General features: G+C 39.7%; 1 protein-coding gene across 1 annotated transcript in view; it reads right to left on the reverse strand.

The window, feature by feature from the left end:
* LOC132424445 (vomeronasal type-2 receptor 1-like) overlaps nucleotides 1-8576 on the reverse strand; it is a 32024-nt gene extending 23448 nt beyond the window's left edge. The window contains 5 exon segments of the mRNA XM_060010162.1: nucleotides 16-35; nucleotides 38-825; nucleotides 827-879; nucleotides 3455-3746; nucleotides 8338-8576. Of these exon segments, the coding sequence (XP_059866145.1) occupies nucleotides 16-35; nucleotides 38-825; nucleotides 827-879; nucleotides 3455-3746; nucleotides 8338-8576 (1392 nt within the window).
* Between the last annotated feature and the right edge of the window lie 13353 nt (nucleotides 8577-21929).

Raw genomic sequence — 21929 nt, forward strand, 5'->3', positions numbered from 1 at the left:
CAAACCACAACTTACCTGCCAAGGTTCAAAATCAGTATATATGCACAGGTGTTTCCTGGAATATATGGCCAGTGTCCTTCCTCACATCTACTTAGATGATCCAGGGCATATGCCATAGAATACACAACTTGGTTGACATTGTGTGTAATTTTTAGCTGAGACACATCCAGATAGGTATTTTTAAGATCTTCCAACTTCTCCTTTCCAGTATAGAATTTATCAGACATGGCGTGTAATCTGTCCTCTTTACCAGTCATATTCACTCTATGGTCAGTGTTGTATGGAACACTACTCTTGGGCCAAGTACAGTTAAAAGCAGTTTGCTAAAATTCAATGGTCAGGACATCATTTGGATCCTTGCCAGGATTTACATCATAAAGAAGTTCTTTTAATCCCAGTATATCAGCTCTTGGTATTGAAAATCCAATACTTCCACCAAAATACAAGAAATATTCAGGCTTTGCAATGAGAGCGAAGGCGATCCAGGCTTCACTCGCTATCCATGTTCTGTCAGTTATGTTATGGTAAACCATTTCCAGCATGAAAGGACTTAGGTCAGTATCAGATGCATAGAGCACAATGACTCTGGCATTGGAGTTCGTGATAGCATCAATAGCTTTTTGCATTTTCTCATTAGAATGGACTTTGGGAATGGTTTCGGAGAATGCAACAGAAAGGGTGACACTCTCCATTTTCTCCTTAAAAATCTTTACTCCATATTTTCCATAATCATCATCAGCTGCTATGGTGCCTATCCAGACCCAATCAAAATGTTGGATAAGTTGTACCATGGCCTCCGACTGGATCTTATCACTGGCTACTGTGAAGATAAGATGGAAATTTGTCACTAAGAAGTGAGGAGGTAGAGGCGTAACCCACCTGCAACTGAAAATATTCATGCAGTTATTAGAAAGCAATAGCCAAACCTCAAATTACACAACCTCTGAGTATCTGTATTGGAGAAGGAGGGAACTTAACAGTTCTCCCTTTATTCTCACACCCTTCCAGAGACAAAAGGACTTCTACTCCTCTCCCTGCTCCGTGGGTGGTGGGGACTGTTAGGGGGAGCACTTTGGGCCTCCCTATCCACCCTATTCCCACCTCACTCCACCCCAAGGTAGCTGGAGGAGCTAATTATTAAGGTGATGACATTCAATGCACCACTTTTCATACTCAGGGTCACATACTCGGAAAGGGAGGTGACCAGTCCTTTCTTCTATGTTTTCTTGAGACTAGGTGTGTGATTCAAGCCATCCAGGCTCTTTCTCTGATCTAACTCGTCATCCATACAGATGATGGAGTAAGCAGACTCATAATCTATTTGTCAGGCCCAGTTCCTGTTTCTTATCTTTTCTTTTCTTTCCTCTCTCTTTCTCCCTTTCTCTCTCTCTCTCTCTCTCTCTCCCTCCCTCCCTCCCTCCCTCCCTCTCTCTCTCTCTCTCTCCACTGCTTTCTCTCTTTTTCTCCTCTTCTCTTTCCTTGTTTCTCTCTGCCGGGCCTTCTGGGTATTTAAGTCCTAAGACTTAGACTGAGAAAGACGGTAGGAAACTCCACTTCCACCTCAGGTTTATGTCTTATTCTCCAAAAGAGTTACTAGAGGCCCTCATTTTATAGGCACTTGCTAGATAAACGAAGAGGTATTTTTCTCATCTTGCCAGTGGTCCTTGTGCCTATTTTCTGTCAGTGAGAACTTAAGAATGAAAGTAGAATGGCCAGTAATGTGAATTTCTGACAATCTTACATACATTTCTGCTGTACCTTACTCTCAGCCTCAGCGACTCTGCAGTTAAGAAGATATGTCACATTCTCTCCTATCCCATCCCATTGCCATCCCATGTTATTACTGCATCACTTCCAATAAGACCTCCTATATTATAATTACATAGCTCCATGACTGCCAATTCTTTCATAAGTGACAGATTATTCCTATTTTTCTCTTTATCCTTTGTCCTATCCTTACTCCACTGGCTAAAGTTTACATTCTTCTTTGGAACCTCCCAAGCACCAACATCATGGAAGCCATATGTAGGAAAGAATCTCATTTACGAAGCAGAGACACCTGATTTCTAATTCCGGCTACATAATCAGTGTAAGATTGTGGATACTAAAACCTGCTGAAATCAGTTTCCCCATGAGTGAAATCAGGGTTATGACATCTACATTTTAAGGTTGCTCAGCATATTAAATGAGACAACACACATAAAAGTGTCTGTTGTATGTAATATTTCTTTTACCCTCTTTGCAGATTTACTACAAGACTTAAATGAGAAGATCTATCTAGAGGTTTCTAGTAGGTACCTGGACCACAGTCGGTATTCGGTGGAAAGCAGAGCTCACAGCAGCAGCAATTTGTCTAAGCTGCATGAAGCCCACACTGAAGGTGTCGGCTGTGTCACCTGACCCCTCCTCTTGGTTCTGTTCTTCAGTATTACCCTGTTCCCCCTACATTTGTATTTGCAGCTTTATAAGACACACTTTGTAAATGCCACTTTTAAACAATTATTTTAACTTCTCCCATTACTTCAGTAACACAAATAAGCTTAATCATCCTTCACACTAATAAGTCCTGACTTGATATTTTTGTGAACCACCCCTGGAAATAAATATAGAACTTTACTTATATTTTCTTTTCTTTTCTTTTCTTTTTTTAAACATATTTATTGGAGTATAATTGCTTTACAATGGTGTGTTAGTTTCTGCTGTATAACAGAGTGAATCAGCTATATGTATACATATATCCCCATATCCTTTCCCTCTTGCATCTCCCTCCCACCCTCCCTATCCCACCCCTCTAGGTGGTCACAAAGCACCGCGCTGACCTCCCTGTGCTGTGCGGCTGCTTCCCACTAGCTATCTATTTTATGTTTGGTAGTGTATATATGTCCATGCCACTCTCTCACTTCGTCCCAGCTTACCCTTCCCTCTCCCTGTGTCCTCATCCATTCTTCCTAATATCATCTATTCTTAGGTTGAAATGTGTCACTGTCCCTGAATTTAAAATAATCTGTAAATTAGCATCCCAGCTCATTTCAGTATGTTAGCGTATGAACAAAAAGGGTCATGATTAATAACTATTAATACAGGCCAGAAACAAAATGAGTTCCTTATACCATCTATCAACCAACAAGTATTTCTCAATCACCTACTCTGTGCTTCACCCAGTGTTTTCGAGTGTACTGCCTACGGAGATGTCAACATACAAATCACTAGGTCACAATCTCAAGCTCAAACCTAAGGCAGGATCCTAAGGGATGTAGAACAGTCTGAAATCACTAGTCACACTTGCTGAGGCCAGACTGAACAGAGAAATTAGGGGCATCAGCATTACCACCATCCTCTTTGTCTGTGTAACTTATCCCAGCCTCACCTGAGCACCTAACGTACTCTTTGCAGCAATTTTCACATACCTTGTGTTTCTTTATAAGTTAGTACCCAGGACCATATTCTAAAATACCTGAGGTAGGTAATACAACCCTAGAATTCTTGAAGCAGCAACTGGTAAGGATGATCCACCTGCTCCAACAATTCCTGCCAGCACTGCCCCGGTGCTGCTTCTGAAACTGGGCTTGTTTTCTTCCTGCCCTGTGAGGAATACCAATGCCGCTTCCATGGATTTGGAGATGGTGAAACAGGTATCCAAGATCTGATAGCCCAAAGTGATGTTGGGCAAAATATCCTTCCTTTCATTAATCTCCCTGATGGTGTGGATCATGGTTTTCATCCAGCGGAATCCCCGGAAGTTGAACCTGGAAAGGAAATCGTTTTTGTAAGGCCTTAGTCAGTGGGTGGATCTGTGGAGGGGAAAGCAGCTTTTAACTGGGATTGGTGCTGAGAGCATTTTGCCAAAACGTCAGGGGGCACCTGCCTTGTGTGAGCATGTTAATATTTCCTAAAAAGATATTGCAATTTAAAGGGTTCAAGTATGAATCATATTCATTATTGATTGGTTTGGGCTGGGAAGCATCTTTTTGGACAGCTGATTATCTCTTTTCACAAAAATATTCTTATATTCGCAATTCTCTCCACCACGCAGAACACGCAATAATTCCTCAATACATTTTTTCCCATTCATTGGAAGTCCCCGGTACCCTATGAGTCTCCTTTCCCTCTTCCTTACGTTCCTATAGGTTTCTCCTGGTTTCTTCTAGATGTTAAGTATAATAATAAAAGTTTTGTAAATACATAAAAATACTTATGATAGGACTATATAAAAGCAGTACATAATATTTATATATACGATATATATTATGACTCCAATAGATTATTTTTCCTGCCATGATTTGATTGTTAGTGTTGAGATTTTTTAATTAAGAAACGTCTCTTTCCTATCACTCTTACATTTAACCATGAATGAGATGCCTCCTCCTTTCCATTCCCTAGCCACAAAAAGGAAAAGTACTTCCCTTTAGTCCATCAGCACATTTTTTTTCAATTTCTTCTCCATTAAAAATAAATATTCTATTTCTAACTCTCTTTCTTTCTTCCCAGTTTTAAGCAAACTTTAACCTATCTGAAAGCAAGGACTTCCAGGATGTTTTCTCTTAATGTCCTCTGTAGCTCTAGTATCTAACTACCTATCTTCTACTCAATAAATATTTTTGAATTAAATATCTAATAGCAAATAGCCCTGTTGGCAGATTAGATTTTTCCTCCATGTCTCTTTAACTGGGTTTTTTAGTTTAGTTTAGCTTTGCCTTTTATTCAACACGTAGTTACTGAGTTGCACTGGTGCGAGACACTATAAATGCAACAGTGAAAAAGACAGGCACTGCAGTGTCTAGGCAAAGAAACAGAAAAATAGCCATGCACAAAACGATAAACACAGCGATAGGGGTAGACATAGGGACCAGCAGTTAAAGGGGTGGGGAACCTTGCCCTGGGGGACTTAACAGCCAAGCTAAGTCTTGAAGGGTAACATAAAAACAGGGGACGAATGCTGCAAGTAGAGGGCACGGTATGTGTGAAGGCATGACAACAAAAGAACCTAACATTCTAGGAATGGGAAGATCAGGACACTTGGAGAACAGGGTAGGAATAGGTATGGCATGGGAAGAGGAGACTGGAGAATCAGGAGTCTGAACATGAAGGGCTTTATCGTCCTAAGAAACTGGCCTCTAAATTTACACAGATGGCCATACAAATTGGCATACACATTTTTGAAATAAATATAGCAATATCTTTTTTAAGGTGAGAGAGTAATACATTTCAAGAGCTAGAAAATGTTCATCTGCTTTGAATCAATAATTACACCCCAGAGAATTTATCTGAAGGTACTGTTCTTCCCAAAAGAAAAAACTAGGTGCGTTCCAAACTGTTCATTTTAGAATTATTTATAATATTGAAAAATTGGAAAGAATTTACATGCTCATTATGGTACATTGACTTGATAGGAACATTTTCCATCATTAAAAAACTATAATTAGAGAAATTACACTGCAGCATGCATATAATAGTAGGTAAAACAGTCTGTATGCAATGTTGTTTCTATACTATAATTAAAACTACACATAAATTATGTGAACATTTGGATAACTATCAACAGGTAAAAATTTTAAATGGGTACAGGATAATTACTGAAAGGGTGGGATTTGGGATGATTTTTCTTTCATTTGTTGATTTCCATTATGATACTCACAGTATCCTTATACAATGTATACCTTTTGTTCCGCAGAAAATTTCTCTAAATCCTACCTTTGTTTAGATCAACCAAAACAAGAATTAAAATACTCCCTTCTTCCCTCCATTTCACTGTCTTCTCTGCTCTGAACAACATTTTCAAAATAAAAGTTTTTCTCTTCTGTTCACTTTGGCTGATGGCCAACCAAAACTAGTATCCCGTTAAAATTGTGGGTTTCAGAATGAGACTTCTCCAAACTCCAACTTGCATATCTAGATCAGTTACAGGTAAACGTTAATGACGCCAAAATGAAATTGTTATCCGATTACGCCCAGCTCCTGAGTGCCAGCTATCCAGGCCTCCCATGAGGGCTCTCCCATTGGGAGGGAGGCTAGGAGAACATTGGAATTGGGTACAGATAGAAACTGTTGATGGTTATTGGTGAAAAGTCATTTTATAGCTCTAATTTTGAAGAAAATATATCAAAAAATGTAAATATGGAATGTTATTAATATCCAATAGATATGTTTAGGATGGATTTAAGTGCTGGGAAAGTTTTAGGCTTGTATGGTGTGAAGATGAGCAATTTGGGTTTCAGTCAACAAGCCGGGAGACAAGCAGAATCCCCGCAATGATGCCTTACATTACTGATCCACATTCAGGACAAGGAACTGGCTTTTTAGATGCCCTGGATCATGTGAAATAAGTTTCATACAAAATATGAAGAATCAGAATGTCATCAGACTTCTCAGCAGCAACACTGGCAGTCAGAAGATGCTGAAGCAATCTTTTCAAGGATCCTTAGGCTTTGAGTGAAAGTCAAGATGGAGTAAGCACACACCACCCACTCTCTCCCACCAATTACAATTAAGATCCCTGGACTGAACATATAAAGCAACTATCAGACTACTCTGAAAATTAAATAAGAACAGTGGACTAGAGATGGAAATCAAAATATCCCTGGGGACTTCCCTGGTGGTGCAGTGGTTAAAAATCTGCCTGCTAATGCAGGGGACACGGGTTCGAGCCCTGGTCCAGGAAGATTCCACGTACTGTGGAGCAACTAAGCCCGTGTGCCACAACTACTGAGCCCGTGTGCCACAACTACTGAAGCCCATGTGCCCGCGCTCCGCAACGAAGAGTAGCCCCCACTCGCTGCAACTAGAGAAAGCCTCTGCACAGCGACGAAGACCCAATACAGCCCAAAATAAATAAATAATTTATTTTTTTAAAAAACCCAAAATATCCCTGATACAGTGAATTATTTTTTAAATGGGACATACTTACTTCTCACCACTGTGTCAATCACAGTAGATATACCAAACTATTTTTTAATGAGGGGGTGCATTTTTACTAAAAATATGTATAGGCCTTTCTATTTTACCTTGCTAGGAAGATAACCTTCAGAAGCTCCAATGAAGGGTGAAGAACAAGTTAAGTGATTCCACTGATGAAATATGAGTGTACTATACTGTGACAAACTCTGGTTTTCATTTTATGTTATTAAAGATTGAATCAGTGAAAACTTCTCTGATAAATAATGAACTGGCTCTAAATAATGTAGCCATGAGCAAAAGTGCTTCTTTCCCACTTCCCTTTGCTTCACTGTAAGAATGGAAAAGAGTTAGAAGGTCCAGGAAAGAGCTAAGTACAGACTGACTGCAATCCTTTCCTTTTGCCAACATACAGTTTATCCACCCCTTTAGTGCTATTTCAAATATGTGGCATGAAATATGACCAAAGGGAAGGAGTTATGATCAGTAAAGATTTAGTTGTATAAGAAGTTGCCAAAATTTTTACAGCATGCGTTTGTAATTATAATTACCACGCAGCATCATGGAAGTGATTAAGATATGATGTAAAATGCCCAATATAAAACTGTGTCCATGCTATTGCCACATTATGAAAAGATTACAGTTGCATTTATATAAAGGGCTGAGAAAGAATATATGGAAACGAAAGGAAAGAGCTGCTTTGTTATGGTAGTAGAACAGTGTGGACAGAAATTTTCCTTTAATTTCTGGCATTCTTTTCATATCAAAAGTGTGTGTGTGTTTCACACCCAGAAATATAACCCATGTTTGCTTTTCTTACAATGGATTCCTTGCAAATTCAGATTATCAGTCATGGATCCCATTTCTTGACATGACAATTTTTGGGATGAGGGGGGTAGGGTAGAAGCCTTCCAACTGGAGGAATCTTGCTTATGAACACTAGCTCATAAATAAATCGGCATTCCAGCACTGTGTATTTTCACCTGGGGAGACTTCAGTCTAATGACAATTCAAAGTAAAGCTGCAACACTGCACAACTCTACATCATGCTTCTCAAACCTTAATGTGTACATGAATCATCAGGAGGTCTTGTCAGAATGCAGATTCTGATTCAGCAGATGTGGGATGCAGCCTGAGACTCTACATTTCTAACAAGCTCTTAGATGATGCTAATGCTGGTGGTCCACAGACCACCCTCTGAGGAGCAATGTTCTATATCATATAAAACCTGTCTTTTTTCTTTCTTGTTGCTAAGCAATCCTAGAATGTCTACCTCAGAGAAATTGAGGCACAGAAACAGCAAGTACCTATCCTGAGTCAAATAAATAGTGTCAAAGTCAGGGCTGGCATCATGGCTCCAGTTCCAGACTCTAATTCCCACACCCACCACTCATTTACTCCCACCTCCTACAACTGATGTAAAAAGAAAAAAAAAGAATGTCTTACCCTTCACATTTCGCTGATACTGGCTCCAAAATAGACTCGTTTGCTGCAGTGGTCCTGGAATGAATAGGAAACAGTCCTCCAATAACAAGTGAAGGGTTTCTGGCACCTACATACCCATTCATATCAAACTAGCCCAGCAGCTGACAGGTCTGTCCTTCCTCTTCTTTGCCTTCAATGCCCAATTCAGCCCATAAAAAGGCAATCAGTCCTAGAACCAAGCATTTCTTTCTGCTAGCCATTTTAATAAGGAGAGTTTGGGAGAAATGACCAGTGTTAAAAGTTTTAACGAGGTACCTTGACAGAGCGTTCCAGTGAGCATGTGCATGCCCCATCACAGGGGACTCAGCTTGCCACTACTTGCTACCTAATTGTCATGCCTCAATCAATCACAGAGCCTCACACTCACCTGCAATTTATGCATCTGCACTAGGAGCTGAGTAATCCTTTTGAAAAGAGCCTCATAAAAATCTCTTTTAGGCTTAGCAATAATATATCATGACAGAATAGCAGATTCTGAGTTTAGAGTCTTTCACTTTGTAGAAATTGTCCCTTTCTTGTTTATCAGCCTCATTCATTCTCACTTCAGCCAGCCCTGTGGGAGCTGCACTTGCCCCAAAAGTGCAGAAGGGCATTCTGATTCATCACGAAGTATAAAAACAGGAGACTTCAGGTCAAGCTCTTTCCTTAGGGGTATAGAAAAAGTTGAATGGAAAACCATGGGGGATTTGGACTAGAAGACATCATTTTGAATCTGTGTTCTGCCACTTGTATTAGTGTGATGGTGGGAAAGTCACTTAATTTCTATGCCTCAAGTTTCTTATTAGTGACTAGGATGATAATAAGCTGCCTAGAAAAATTCTGTAAAGCCCGTAAGCGTTCAAGGAATATTTTTCATATGCATCATTTTCTTTCATCTCCTCTTCAAGGTGAAGTGTCGCCCTCAGCTCACGTGGCTGACCTTGTCACTGGTTCAGGCACAAATCCCTGAGAATTTCTGGGCTCCTTCCTCAGAATCCCCTCTTGTGCCTTCTTGCTTGGCCCCTCTCAGAGACGTCTTCCAACCTCTCTCTCCAGGTCAATTCATCATAGATTCCCAGTCACCTTCTTTGGCCCTTCTCAAACATCCCCCCTGGGAGTATAAATTCATAGAGTATTTTCAGAATGCAGTCCAGCAATATGTATCAGGAACGTGAAAAATGTGTATACCCTTTGATCATCTGATTTTACTTCAAAGTATTTATCCCAAGGAAGCAATAGAGATCCACATAAACATAATGCATAAGAATATTGAGTACAGTTTTATTTATAATAGTGAAAAAATTGGACGAACTAAATGTACACAGTAGGGAGTTTCTAAAATCAATTACAATCTATTCACGTGACAGAAAACAAAGGAGCCATTTGAATCATGTTTTAGAAAAATAGTTATTCACAACATAAAATTTCAATATGCTTGGGACTTCCCTGGTGGTCCAGTGGTTAAGAATTTGCCTTCCAATGCAGGGGACACGGGTTCGACCCCTGGTCAGGGAACTAAGATGCCACATTCCGCGGGGCAACTAAGCCCGCACACTCTACAGCCCGCGTGCCACAACTAGAGAGACCTGTGCGCCGCAAGGAATATCCCACATGCTGCAACTAAGACCCGATGCAGCCAAATAAATAAATAAATTTTAAAAAAATATTTCAATGTGCTTAACACAAAGATAAGAGCTAACAAACCAGTGTATACAATCTAAATTTCTAAACTTTACCAATATATTACAGCTCTCTTTCCTACACATATTTCCATTAAAAGCACTAGAAGAAACCACTGCAAACTGAAATAAAAAGAAAAAAAACCTCTTTTCCTACTGTTTTAATGAACCAATGTTTTTCATGCTTCCATGTTCATTGCCAGCCCAGACTGACACCCATGCAGTACTTTTAGTTAGTTTTTGGTGGTAGATTATGGGTGATTTTAATTTTCTTCGTTATACTTTTCCATATTTTCCCACATGTTCTACAATATTCTTGTACTTCTTTTATAAACAGAAAAAATACTACTGTAAGAAAAATCCCCCCCTGTTTTACAACTCCTCCACACATGCACATTCCACTGCAATCCCCTCTACACACGAACACACACAGTTACTCCCCTAATATCATCATTATCAGTCACCTGGGTCCCACCAACCCTTCCACACAAAAGTCATTTCCTTTACTTCTCCACTGAAGAATTTCCAGTACATATTTGTTGGTTAAGTATAATCTCTACCTGACTCTGGGGAATCCCAGAAGAGTGCCTCCCATTACCACTTCACTGGTGGAATTGCAGGCCCACACCACAGTCCCCCATAGCTGACTAGACCTTCACAAGCGAGCTAGTGGGTGGCATGCCCTTGGCCCCTGATTGACATCTGTCTGTCGATTATTTGACTAGTCTTAGTTTTCTAATATAAGCATGGTCCACAGATTCCACTCTCAGTCTTTAAAAATGATACTGGGGTTTCCCTGGTGTCACCGTGGTTGAGAGTCCGCCTGCAGATGCAGGGGACACGGGTTCGTGCCCCAGTCCGGGAAGATCCCACATGCCGTGGAGCGGCTGGGCCCATGAGCCATGGTCGCTAAGCCTGCGTGTCCGGAGCCTGTGCTCCGCAATGGGAGAGGCCACAACAGTGAGAGGCCCGTGTACTGCAAAAAAAAAAAAAAAAAAAAAAAAGATACTGAAATGACTTAAAGAAAAAGATGGATTACCAGGAAAATCTCTTCCCAGATAGGCTCCAGAGTCTGGCTTCATCCAAACAAAATGGCACTCTGGATGACAGACCATTCCTCACCAATAGCCTGAGAACCCCTCTCTTGAGCTGAAAAGGTTTAGTCCAGGGCTTTCTCAGAACTACCTGGATCTATTCCTCACTCATGTTTGCTCTTCCTTTTTACCAGAAGGCAGCTGTTTCTAAGCAATTACCCTTCTCATTGCCAAGGGCTACCCTTGCACAAAGATATGTTTATTACCAAAGTTGTTTTGTCTTAATCCTCTGGGCAAAAGCTGCACTAGGCGCCATAAAAATCATTAAAATTGATTAATTTATACAAATAACAAAAATTAGCATTTTATACTGTACAAATTGTTTCCACATGCATCGTTCTTCCTCTAGGTCAGGAACTGGATTCAGTGTTGATGAGGCTTCTGATTTGTGCAGCTGCATCTGGTATCCAATAATTCCCAGGATGATAGTATATTTTGCTGGGGCCACATGACTACATCCTCCAAATGTAGTAGAATTCATCAAAGATGAGGCAGAGAAGAGGAAAAACATCATCTGTGCTCTTAGGCAGAGCATTTTTATTAAATGCACAGTAATGGATGTTCAACACCTCACCTTGCCCTCATGACACCCTATGGGACTGGTTTTCTTCTGTTCACTTTACAAATGAGTTCACATGGCTAGTACGTGCAAACATGCAGATACCAAAGCCTATGTCCTTTCTGAGGCCTTGAAGTAGAGAGACAAGACACAGACTGAGTCTGGGAGGGTGGGCCCTAGGTCCAGCTTCTTCGCGGCCCAGCCCTCTCCATCTCTCTGGACTAACCGGCCTTTCCCAGGGTCTATGGTGCTAAAGGAATCAGCGATGTTCTGGTTTGGGGGTGAGCCTTTCGAGGCTCTGTTCAGTGATAGCCTAACAATATGCTGTCAGAGGAAGCAGTAGCAAGTTGTTAACTATCAAGGTGAGATTGTTTACTCAATAATACTTTGAATCTAATTTTTATTTCCATGGGGCTCTGATTTCAAGAACCCCTGATCAAAGCAAAAGACATTAGAATGTTGCTGCAAATGGCCACGGGTATTTAGTCCCACGTGTCACACCCAGACTCTTAGGTCTGAGTCTGTGCGCTGCATGTTTTCACCACCCTCTCGCAGACTTGTTTGATCCTTGCTGTTCTCCCAGGGCCCTGGCGAAGGTCAGGTTCCCTTCCAAGAACAATAACACATTCTGCCCAGGCTTGTCTCTGCCTTCAAGCAAAGGAAAACACCTGAGCCCCTAAAGGTTATGAGAACCATCTTAATAACAAAGCCTATAAAAGTATTTAAAAGCTGTTTACATGGTTTCCAGGAAAAGCTCAAACTCCATATCAACTGCAGGGGAACACTGCTGCAAGTTTCAGCAAAGCCCCAGCACGACAGCAACCACAGTGAGTTCACTGTGGATTTCAGTCTCGTAGTCAGGCTCAGCTTGTTAGATATCACTTGGCTTTTATATTCCTCTCTGTCATTCCCTTACCTTTATAATCATTTAGAATCCTGGGTAATACTCATGCCACAGCATCAGATGAATGGATACACTAATCTACTCCATTTTCTTATTTCCCATGCAGAGCTGTCCTTCTAAACAGTCAAGGAATGAACCAACACTCAGTTACATGTGTTTAAATTGCTGTCTTTACGATACACATACTAGTTGGGTCTTTTTGTGGGTTTTTTTTTGCAGTACGCGGGCCTCTCACTATTGTGGCCTCTCCCGTTGCGGAGCACAGGCTCCGGACGCGCAGGCTCAGCAGCCATGGCTCACGGGCCCAGCCGCTCAGCGACATGTGGGATCTTCCCGGACCAGGGCACGAACCCGTGTCCCCTGCATCGGTAGGCAGACTCTCAACCACTGCACCACCAGGGAAGCCCCATACTAGTTTTTTAAATGTATGTTTCCAACAGTTAAAAATTATTACCTGTATTGAATTTTGTGATATTATGACATTATGGCTTACCTGAAAGAAGACTAAAAATAAATCAGTTTTCATAAGTGTATTGTTATATGAGGTGCAAGTTATTGATGAGAGAGGCCTGGAGATGTATAAGAAGCAGGCTTTTGCTTTTTTTTTTTTAACACGTCAGTACTAACCACTTGTTGCAGAAGAGTCTCCTGTGTGTCTCAATAGAGAAAGCCTTCAATTATAGCCAAGGAGAGAGACACTCAGACACCACAGGCATACAAAGTTTTAAACGGCTGCCTTGCTGATTTAAGAAAGCCACAGGTTACTATCTCTTCTGCTCCTTCTATTTTCAGGGAAATAACTCTGACAGCCTAATTAATGCCCTGCCTCTGAATCAGCTGACTCAATAAGCAGCAAACTATTAACATTCAGAAACAACGCATGCTTTCTCCCAGGATGCACCACCTGTTACATAGCTATAGTGAGCTGTGGCTGCAACAAAAATGGTGAAGATGGTAAGCAACTGACTAGAACTGGGAAACCATTATCATAACAGTCTTCTAGAGAACAAACATCTACTTTTAATAAAATCTGAAACTGAAAAATCCTGACCAGCTTTAACTCTCATTTGAAAAATTTAGCATGCCTTCCTGCCCTCCACTTTGGCCCCTTTCTAATCCATCCCCACACTGAAGGAAACTGACCATGTCAACCCTAAAGCCACTAAAAAAAATGTTTACAGCTTTACTGAGATATAATTTATATACCATAAAATTTATCTATGTAGAATGCACAATTCAATAGTTTTTACCATAGTACAGACTTGAGCAGCCATCATTACAATCTAATTTTGGAACATTTCCATTATCCTAAAGGAATCCTCAATTCCAGGACTTCCCTGGTTGTGCAATGGTTAAGAATCCGCCTGCCAATACAGGGGACACGGGTTCGAGCCCTGGTCCAGGAAGATCCCACATGCCACAGAGTAACTAAGCCCGTGCTCCACAACTACTGAGCCTGCGCTCTAGAGCCCGCGAGCCACAGCTACTGAGCCAGCGTGCCACAACTACTGAAGCCAGCGCACCTAGAGCCTGTGAGCCACAACTACTGAGCCAGCGTGCCACAACTACTGAAGCCGGTGCACCTAGAGCCCGTGCTCCGCAACAAGAGAAGCCACCGCAGTGAGAAGCCTGTGCACCACAAGGAAGAGTAGCCCTCACTCGCCACAACTAGAGAAAGCCTGTGTGCAGCAACGAAGACCCAACGCAGCCAAATAAATAATAAAATAAATATATATTAAAAATAAAAGGAGACCTCAACTCCCAGTCTTCCGTCACGCCAAGCTCTAGGCAACCACTTAAATCTACTTCCTGTCTGTATAGATTTGCTTATTCTGGACATTCCATTTAAATGGAATCTTACAATATGTGGTCTTTTGTGTCTGGCTTCTTTGACAAAGCATAATGTCGGGAGGTTTATTCATGTTGTACTTTGTATTACATTTCATTTTTAAAATATCATTATTAAGATATAATTTACACACCATAAAATTCACCCATTTATAATGTACAATTCAATGGGTTTTATTATCCTTACAGAGTTGTGCAACCATCAGCAAAATCTAATTTTAGAACATGTTCATCACCGCAAAAAGAAACTCATACACATCAGTAGTCACTCCTCAGTCTCCCCCACCATCATCCCTATCCCCAGACAAACACTAATCTATATTACTGCTGATAAAGATGTCTCTATTCTGGGCATTTACATAAATAGAATCATATGTGATCATTTTACTAACTTCTTTCAGTTAGCATAGTGTTCTCAAGGTTCATCCATGTTTTAGCATGTTATCGGTGCTTTATTCCTTTTGTTTACTTTTTATTGCCAAATAAAATTCTGTTGTATGGATATACCACATTTTATTTGTCCATTCAACAGCTGATGGAAATTTGGGTTGTTGCCATTCTTTGGCTGTTATGAGCAGTACTGCCATGAACATTCTTGTACAAGTCTTTGTGTGGACATATTTTTAATTCTTTTGGGTAGATATCTAGAAGTGGAATTGCTGATATGGTAATTATATACTTAACATTTTGAGAAAGTGCCAAGCTCTCTTCTAAAGTGGTTGTATCATTTTACATTCCCTCTAGTAACGTATGATGGTTCGGATATCTCCACATCCTTGCCACTACTTGTTATTACCAGTCCTTTTTTATTATAGCCATTCTAGTGGAAATAAAGTGGTATCTCAATGTGGTTTTGATTTGCATGTCCCTAATAGCTAATGACTCAAAGAAAGCTATGTGTTCTTCTAGATACTTTCAAATGTTAACTCTTACATGTATGTTTATGATCCATTTTCAGCTGATTTTTGTGTATGGTATAAGGTAAGCTCTAAGTTCATGTTATTTTTTTTAATTGTAAATAACTATTTCTCCACCATTTGTTGGAAAGACTATTATTTCCCCATTGAATTATCATGACCCCATGTCAAAAATCAACTGACCATAAATGTGAGGGTTTTTATTCCATTGGTCTATGTGTCTATCCTTACGTCAATGTTGTACTATCTTCATCATTCTAGTATCTTCATTACTGTAGTAAGAAATCAGGAAATGTAAGTCCCCCGACTTTTTCTTTTTCAAGATTGTTTTAACAATTCTGGGGTCCTTTCCATTTCCATATGAATTTTAGGGTCAGCTCATCAGTTTCTGGGAGAAAAAAGTGGAAATTTGATAAGGATTGTGTTAAATCTGCAGATCAAGTTGGGGAATGTTGCCATATTAATGATATTGTTATCTGGGGACTCAGCTCATCTTCAAGGGCCCTGCATCTGGCTTAAGATAAAAATCCATAAACAACAGGCTTTACGAGGTCCACCTTGATCCAGCCCCTAGTTAACTAACCAGATTCCTCGTTTCAGCAATCCCCTCCCACTGCCAACTCAAAATACACCACTAGCCACATAAGCCTGCTTTCAGTTCCCTAATAGCATAATGTTCTCTTTTATCTTCAGGTCTTTCTTCACTCATATACACACCTCCTTCCCTGTGTTTTTAGGAGCTTTTTCCCATATGTCCCATCACCTAATTCATGACTATTCCTTCAGATCTCAGCTCATTTTTCACTTCTCTGAGACTTGTATCCTGAGATACACAGGCCCCACAGTCTACCTCACTTGTCTTTCCTTGTACTTACATGGTGGACTTTAGGTTACTTGATAGAAAACAGGTTGATCAAGACTGCAAACTGGTTGAAATATCTTGGTTGACATGGATACCAATGAACACTGGTCCCTATTTCAGGCAGTATTGGGAATTTTGGCAATTTTACAACTGTTTGTATGTCTCTAAACATTTTTATCACTTTTCATAAAATTTTCAGGGTTTCTTTTTCCTAGTATTTTCCCCAGACTATTCTACCAGCTTATACTATTTATATATTTTGTTATTGGCTGGATAATTGCCCCTCAAGATGTGCATGTCTTAATTCCTAGGACCTGCAAATAGGTTACATTATAGAGCAAAAGGGACTCTGCAGATGTGATTAAGTTAAGGATCTTGAGATGAGGAGATTATCCTGCATTATCCAGGCAGGCCCAATAATGTAATCACAAGTGTCCTCATAAGGGGAAAATAGGGGGAGATATATGCTGAAGAGAAGGCAAAGTGACAGAAGCAGAAGTTAGAATGCTGGCAGCCTCTGGAAGCTGACAAATGCAAGGAAATAGATTCTTCACTCAGAACCTCCAAAAAAGACCAGCCCTGCTGACATCTTGACTTTAGCCCAGTGAGTCTGTTTTCAGATTTCTGATCTCCAGAACTGTAACAGAATAAATTTGTGTTGTTTTAAGCCACGAAATGTGTGGTAATCTGTTACAGCAGCAATAGGTAATAGTAATGAGTTGGAAATAACCTAATATGCAACGAAAGAACGTTGGAAACAACCTGGATATCCAATAAGAAGGGTTAGTTGGAAACAACCTAAATGTCCACAGGATGGAACTGGTTATATAACTTCTGATAATTTTCAAAAGATTAAGTGTGATTTGATCAATTTTTTAATAAATTAAAGGTGCTCTAGAAGGCTATCCATCCAGTTATTAAAGTGCATAGAATAATGAGTACTCTTTGTTTTGTTGTTTTTTTGTTCTGGGTTTTTATTGTGGGGTTTTTGTGGTGTTCCTGGGTGGACACGAACAGATAATGGGTATTCTTTATGCTAATTTTTTAATCTGCAATGAGCCTAAGGCTGCATTATTTTTGTAATAATAAGGGAGAAAGGCAAGAAAATAATCTTAAGCAATGAATGAAACAAGAAAATAAAGGGAAGGATTTAGAAATTTTAAGAGCTTTACTGGATTTGATTTCTTAATTTTTAATTTATATGCATCCAGCTTTTCCTATATTATTTGTTCAACATTGTTTTCAAGAACTTTTCTATCTTATAAATCGGTTGAAAATGAGTACTTCTAACCTCCAGTTCATATTTTATATAGCTTTTGTATGTACTAGACATATCATATTAGAACCTCTGTTACAGAAATGGGTATTTATGTGCCATAAGATACAGTGCCTGCCTAGAAATGGTCATTTAGATGATGAGAATCAACAAAACTAAATAAAATAAATTTAAAATGAAATAATACACAATAAAAAGTTGAATTTTAGGAGAATAATGAGGTAGTATTTGATAAAACCATACACCCAGCTTTGCATGTGCTTAGGTATTTATCCACAACAGCATCTCCCAACTATCAGTTCAAAATATACCAGGTAATAACAACAGTAATAGCAATGGTGTTAACAATAGCAATAATAGTTTTATATTCAACAGTATATTTGTCTCATTGCTCACCAACCCTTGCAAAAACTATATGCAACAAATACTGTTTTACTATTATTTCCATTTTGTACATAAGAACCTGGAGCTCAGAAAAGTTAACCAATATTCTCAAGGTCCCAAAGTCCTTAGCAGTGTCAATGAATTTTCTAGTCAGTGACCTGCCCAGGGGATTACACATATCCCAACTGCCTATCTGTCTTTAAGAAAAAAAAGTGGGAGGCATTACCAGTAGCTCCCCCACTCCATTGGGGATTTCCAATGAGGATGAAAATGTGACCAGAGATTGCTGAGTGACATGACATCTGCTCAAGGCTCAAGGAATTTCTAGTGCCTGAGGGGTCATGCCGATCAGTTTATTTTTAAGGGAAGTAGGTTACTGCTCAACTTGCCAGAAGTGACTTCTAATATTTATGTCATACATCAGTATGAGATAGCAGAATCAGAATTTATAATAATTCAAGTGTGCACTAAATATAACTTTATTTTCCACAACTGCTCCCATCGTGCTCCAGCTTGCTCTGGCTCCATTTCTGCTGATGGCCATTGAGATAGAGTTGGGATAATGTTGGGGAGGAACACTTGACCCTGCCAAATAAAGGTAAGAGCATCTTTTTCCATTTTTAATGCTCTGTTAAGGTAAAGAACCAGTATATTTCTGATTTAGAATCTTCATTATGGTGGTTCCTTTCCTCTTAAGGAGTCTCCCTGACCAAATCTTCTTCCCTCTTGGTTGAAGTGAAGTTCACGACAAGGTGGGGAAGAGCCTCTGGTCCATGTGCCGTCTTCTGGGTCTTTGTGGGCCTCACCCCACTTGTCATTGTTGTGGCTTTCATATTGGTACCCACCAACAACGTTGTAGACCTCTAGTCATGCCTCCATTCACAAGGCCCTGTACTCTGTGACCTCCTTTCCATGACTCCAGGCTGCTTCTAATCTATTCGTCCTCTCAGCTTCCAAATGCCTCTCCACTTCACACAGTCTGCAACTACTTGTGACTCTCCAGTGTATGATGGTACAGGCCACAGGGAACAGAGACACTATTTTAGGCCCATCCATGGAAACACCTCTATGTAACATTCACTTCTGAATTGAGCCCATGCAGTGGTGCCACACTGAACAAGGTACCATCACAAACCCAGGCTTCCCTCCACAGCTTACAGTATCTCCAATCGAGACACTTTCTGACAGGCCCAAACCTGTTTACATGTTTAACCACACCCAACCCATGTTCAACCCTAAGAACAGGAAGAGCAAAGAAACTCTTAACTGGCCCTCCTCTTTTTTTCAGCCCCCCTCTTCTCCTAGTACCAGAAGGACTTCCTACTTACTTTCCCTTCTGGAAACAACTTTCCTTATGTCATAGCCTCCTTCTTACCAATCTCATGAGCTTCTTTTTACAGGTGAATATCTTTTCCATTTCTTGGCATAAAAAGCCTTATGATGTGGCCCTGATGGTAGAAGGACCTCAGAAAAAAAACTAATTACCAAGAGGCAAGTGCATTAGGAATTATTTTTTAAATAGCCATTTCTTATCCCTTTTCCCTCATTTTACCCAGGAAGCTGCTCCAAGGGCTCCTCCTTAGAGAAGCCTTCTCTTACCATCCACTGAATTGTGTCCCCCTCAATTCATATGTTGAAGCCTGATGCCCAATGTGATGATATATGGAGATGGGGCCTTTGTGAGGTAATTAGGGATAGATGAGGTCATGAGGCTGGGGCCTTCATGATAGGATTAGTGCCTTTTAAAGAAAAGACACCAGAGAACTTGTTCTCTCTCCTCTTCTACGGTGTAAGGACACACAGTGAGAAAAGGGCCCTCACCAGAACTGAATCACAGTGTAACCCTGATCTTGGACTTCCAGCCTCAGGAACCGTGAGAAATAAATGTCTGTTGTTTAAGTCAAAAAAATCTATTTCTTTACAATAGCAATGGTTAAGTGTGAAGCTCTTTCTCCAGGATTTAGAAGCCTGGCTCTAAATGCATAACCTTAGGCAAGTCACTTAACTATTCTATATTTGTCTTCTCATGTGTAAAAACAGAGACAATACTAAGCTTGTTATGAGGATTAAGCATGACTGTGAAATAGCAGGTGTGGCACTCAACACAGGCACTGGCACACAACGAAGTGCCTAGGTAACATCAGAAATTAACAATGTTTCTTTGTCCCTTAGGTATTAAGGTAGTTATTCACTCAGGTTATTAAATTTCATATAAGAAATTCAACATAAACACTATTCACATTGTGAACAGCAGAAAAGGGACCCTAAACAAACAAAGGATACCCATTATTTTCATTTCCTACAAAGTCCATAAAATTCTACCTCTGTGTTTTAGATTTCCTTGCAGGAGGTCATTGCTGAGCTGCCTGACTAACCTTAGATGGCAATGTTGCTTTGGGTAGAATTCATTAAGACCTTGAAAAGTGGTAGATTCTGGCTTTCTGAGAAAGGGCGTAGTTCAAATCAACCCAACAAAATCTTAGGTGAAAATGTAGGGTCTGTCACACACATGCACATTAAAACCAACCAGAAAAGGTGTTTGCACATTTTAAATGATCTATTTAATACTATATATTTTATAGCATTGAAAATGTTTCTTTTTATACTTTAATAAATGTTATTATCGGCACATAGTTTTCTGTGTACAATTGTTAAGTGTTCAGTAATATCTGATTATTGTGGTTTAATTGTCAAAGTCACTTCTGAATGCACTAGAAGCATTTTGAAACCTGGCTAAAATCAGTTATCTCGTTGTTCAAATGCAGGTCAGTGAAACAAGCTAATACATTCCTAGGCTCACAGTCATGCTCTCTAATTAAACTTTATTTAATCACAAAATGTTATCCCATAACTGCCTTGAACCAAATGCAATTCTTTAGAAACTACCATTATGGAGAGATGTGGGGAACAAAAAATATTTTAATTTAGTGAGATACATATAATAACTTAAATTGGGATACGATAGTCCTTTGTTCATTGGTTCATTCATCCAAACTGTGGTTGAGAGAGCTCTTCAAAATAAGCCAGATTTGTAATTTCAATAACTCACACCAGAAAGCATAATTTTTCCATTTTCCTCTAAACCTAGCAGTCTAAATAATAAATATGTGTTTAACTTAACTAAATATCCAAATGATATTTCTAGGTTGCCTGGAATATAGCTGCTCTTATAAATATAAATTACTACCACCCTAGACACTATCAGAGTCTTATTTATAGTATTAATTTTCACCATCTGTGAAGAAAGGGCTTGCTAAGCAAACCTCAGACTAGTCCCTACGGAATTAAGAATGTGTGGAGCCTAAAGCAAGGAGACGCTATAGCATTTAGAACCAGAGGCAGAACTGCTCCCCTGGAGGGTATCTGTCTTCATAATTAACACAGTCTACTTCTTTGGTTTTGCAGAGTCTACATTTGAGGAAATGTGAACAATATGCTAAGAAAAATGTTTTGAAATTTTGGGGGCAATTCTTTCAAAACAAAGGAGAGGACCAGAAAACACTTTACTGCCCCTCCTTGAGTCATAGCAACTCCCCCTACCACTGGGACATAAGGATACTGTCCCAGCGCAGCAAATAAATACAGGGAAGAATCTGACTGATACTACCTCCAAAATGTCCCTCTTATTTTATTTTAAATTTTCATCTTATTTCCATAATCAGGAGGAATTCTGAATTTCCTTTCCCTGTTTTAGTAATAAATTTGTTTGGTTTGGTATGAAAGAAGAGTAACTAGTGCTATTCCCTTTAAAAATTACAAAATCTCTCTTCCAACTCTCTTCTCTTCCTCATCCTTTTCCCAAACTTAAAAGTTTTCATTTCCAAATAAAACTCCATTAATTTTCATTATAGACACAAACATTAGAGCACCCAATAAGCACAACCTTGCAGTGACATGAAAAATAGCAAAGAAATGACAAGGAAAGCATGGGAAAAGGAGGTGAGAGAAATAAACTCCCTTAATTTTGTTCAAAGGGATCAGCTGAACATAAGCATGTTTTTATGACTCCCTTCCTATTAACTTCTCCTCAACAGTCCCACTCCCCTTCCTG

The sequence above is a fragment of the Delphinus delphis genome, chromosome 4, assembly GCF_949987515.2.
Source record: "Delphinus delphis chromosome 4, mDelDel1.2, whole genome shotgun sequence".
Classification (NCBI taxonomy): Eukaryota; Metazoa; Chordata; class Mammalia; order Artiodactyla; family Delphinidae; genus Delphinus; species Delphinus delphis.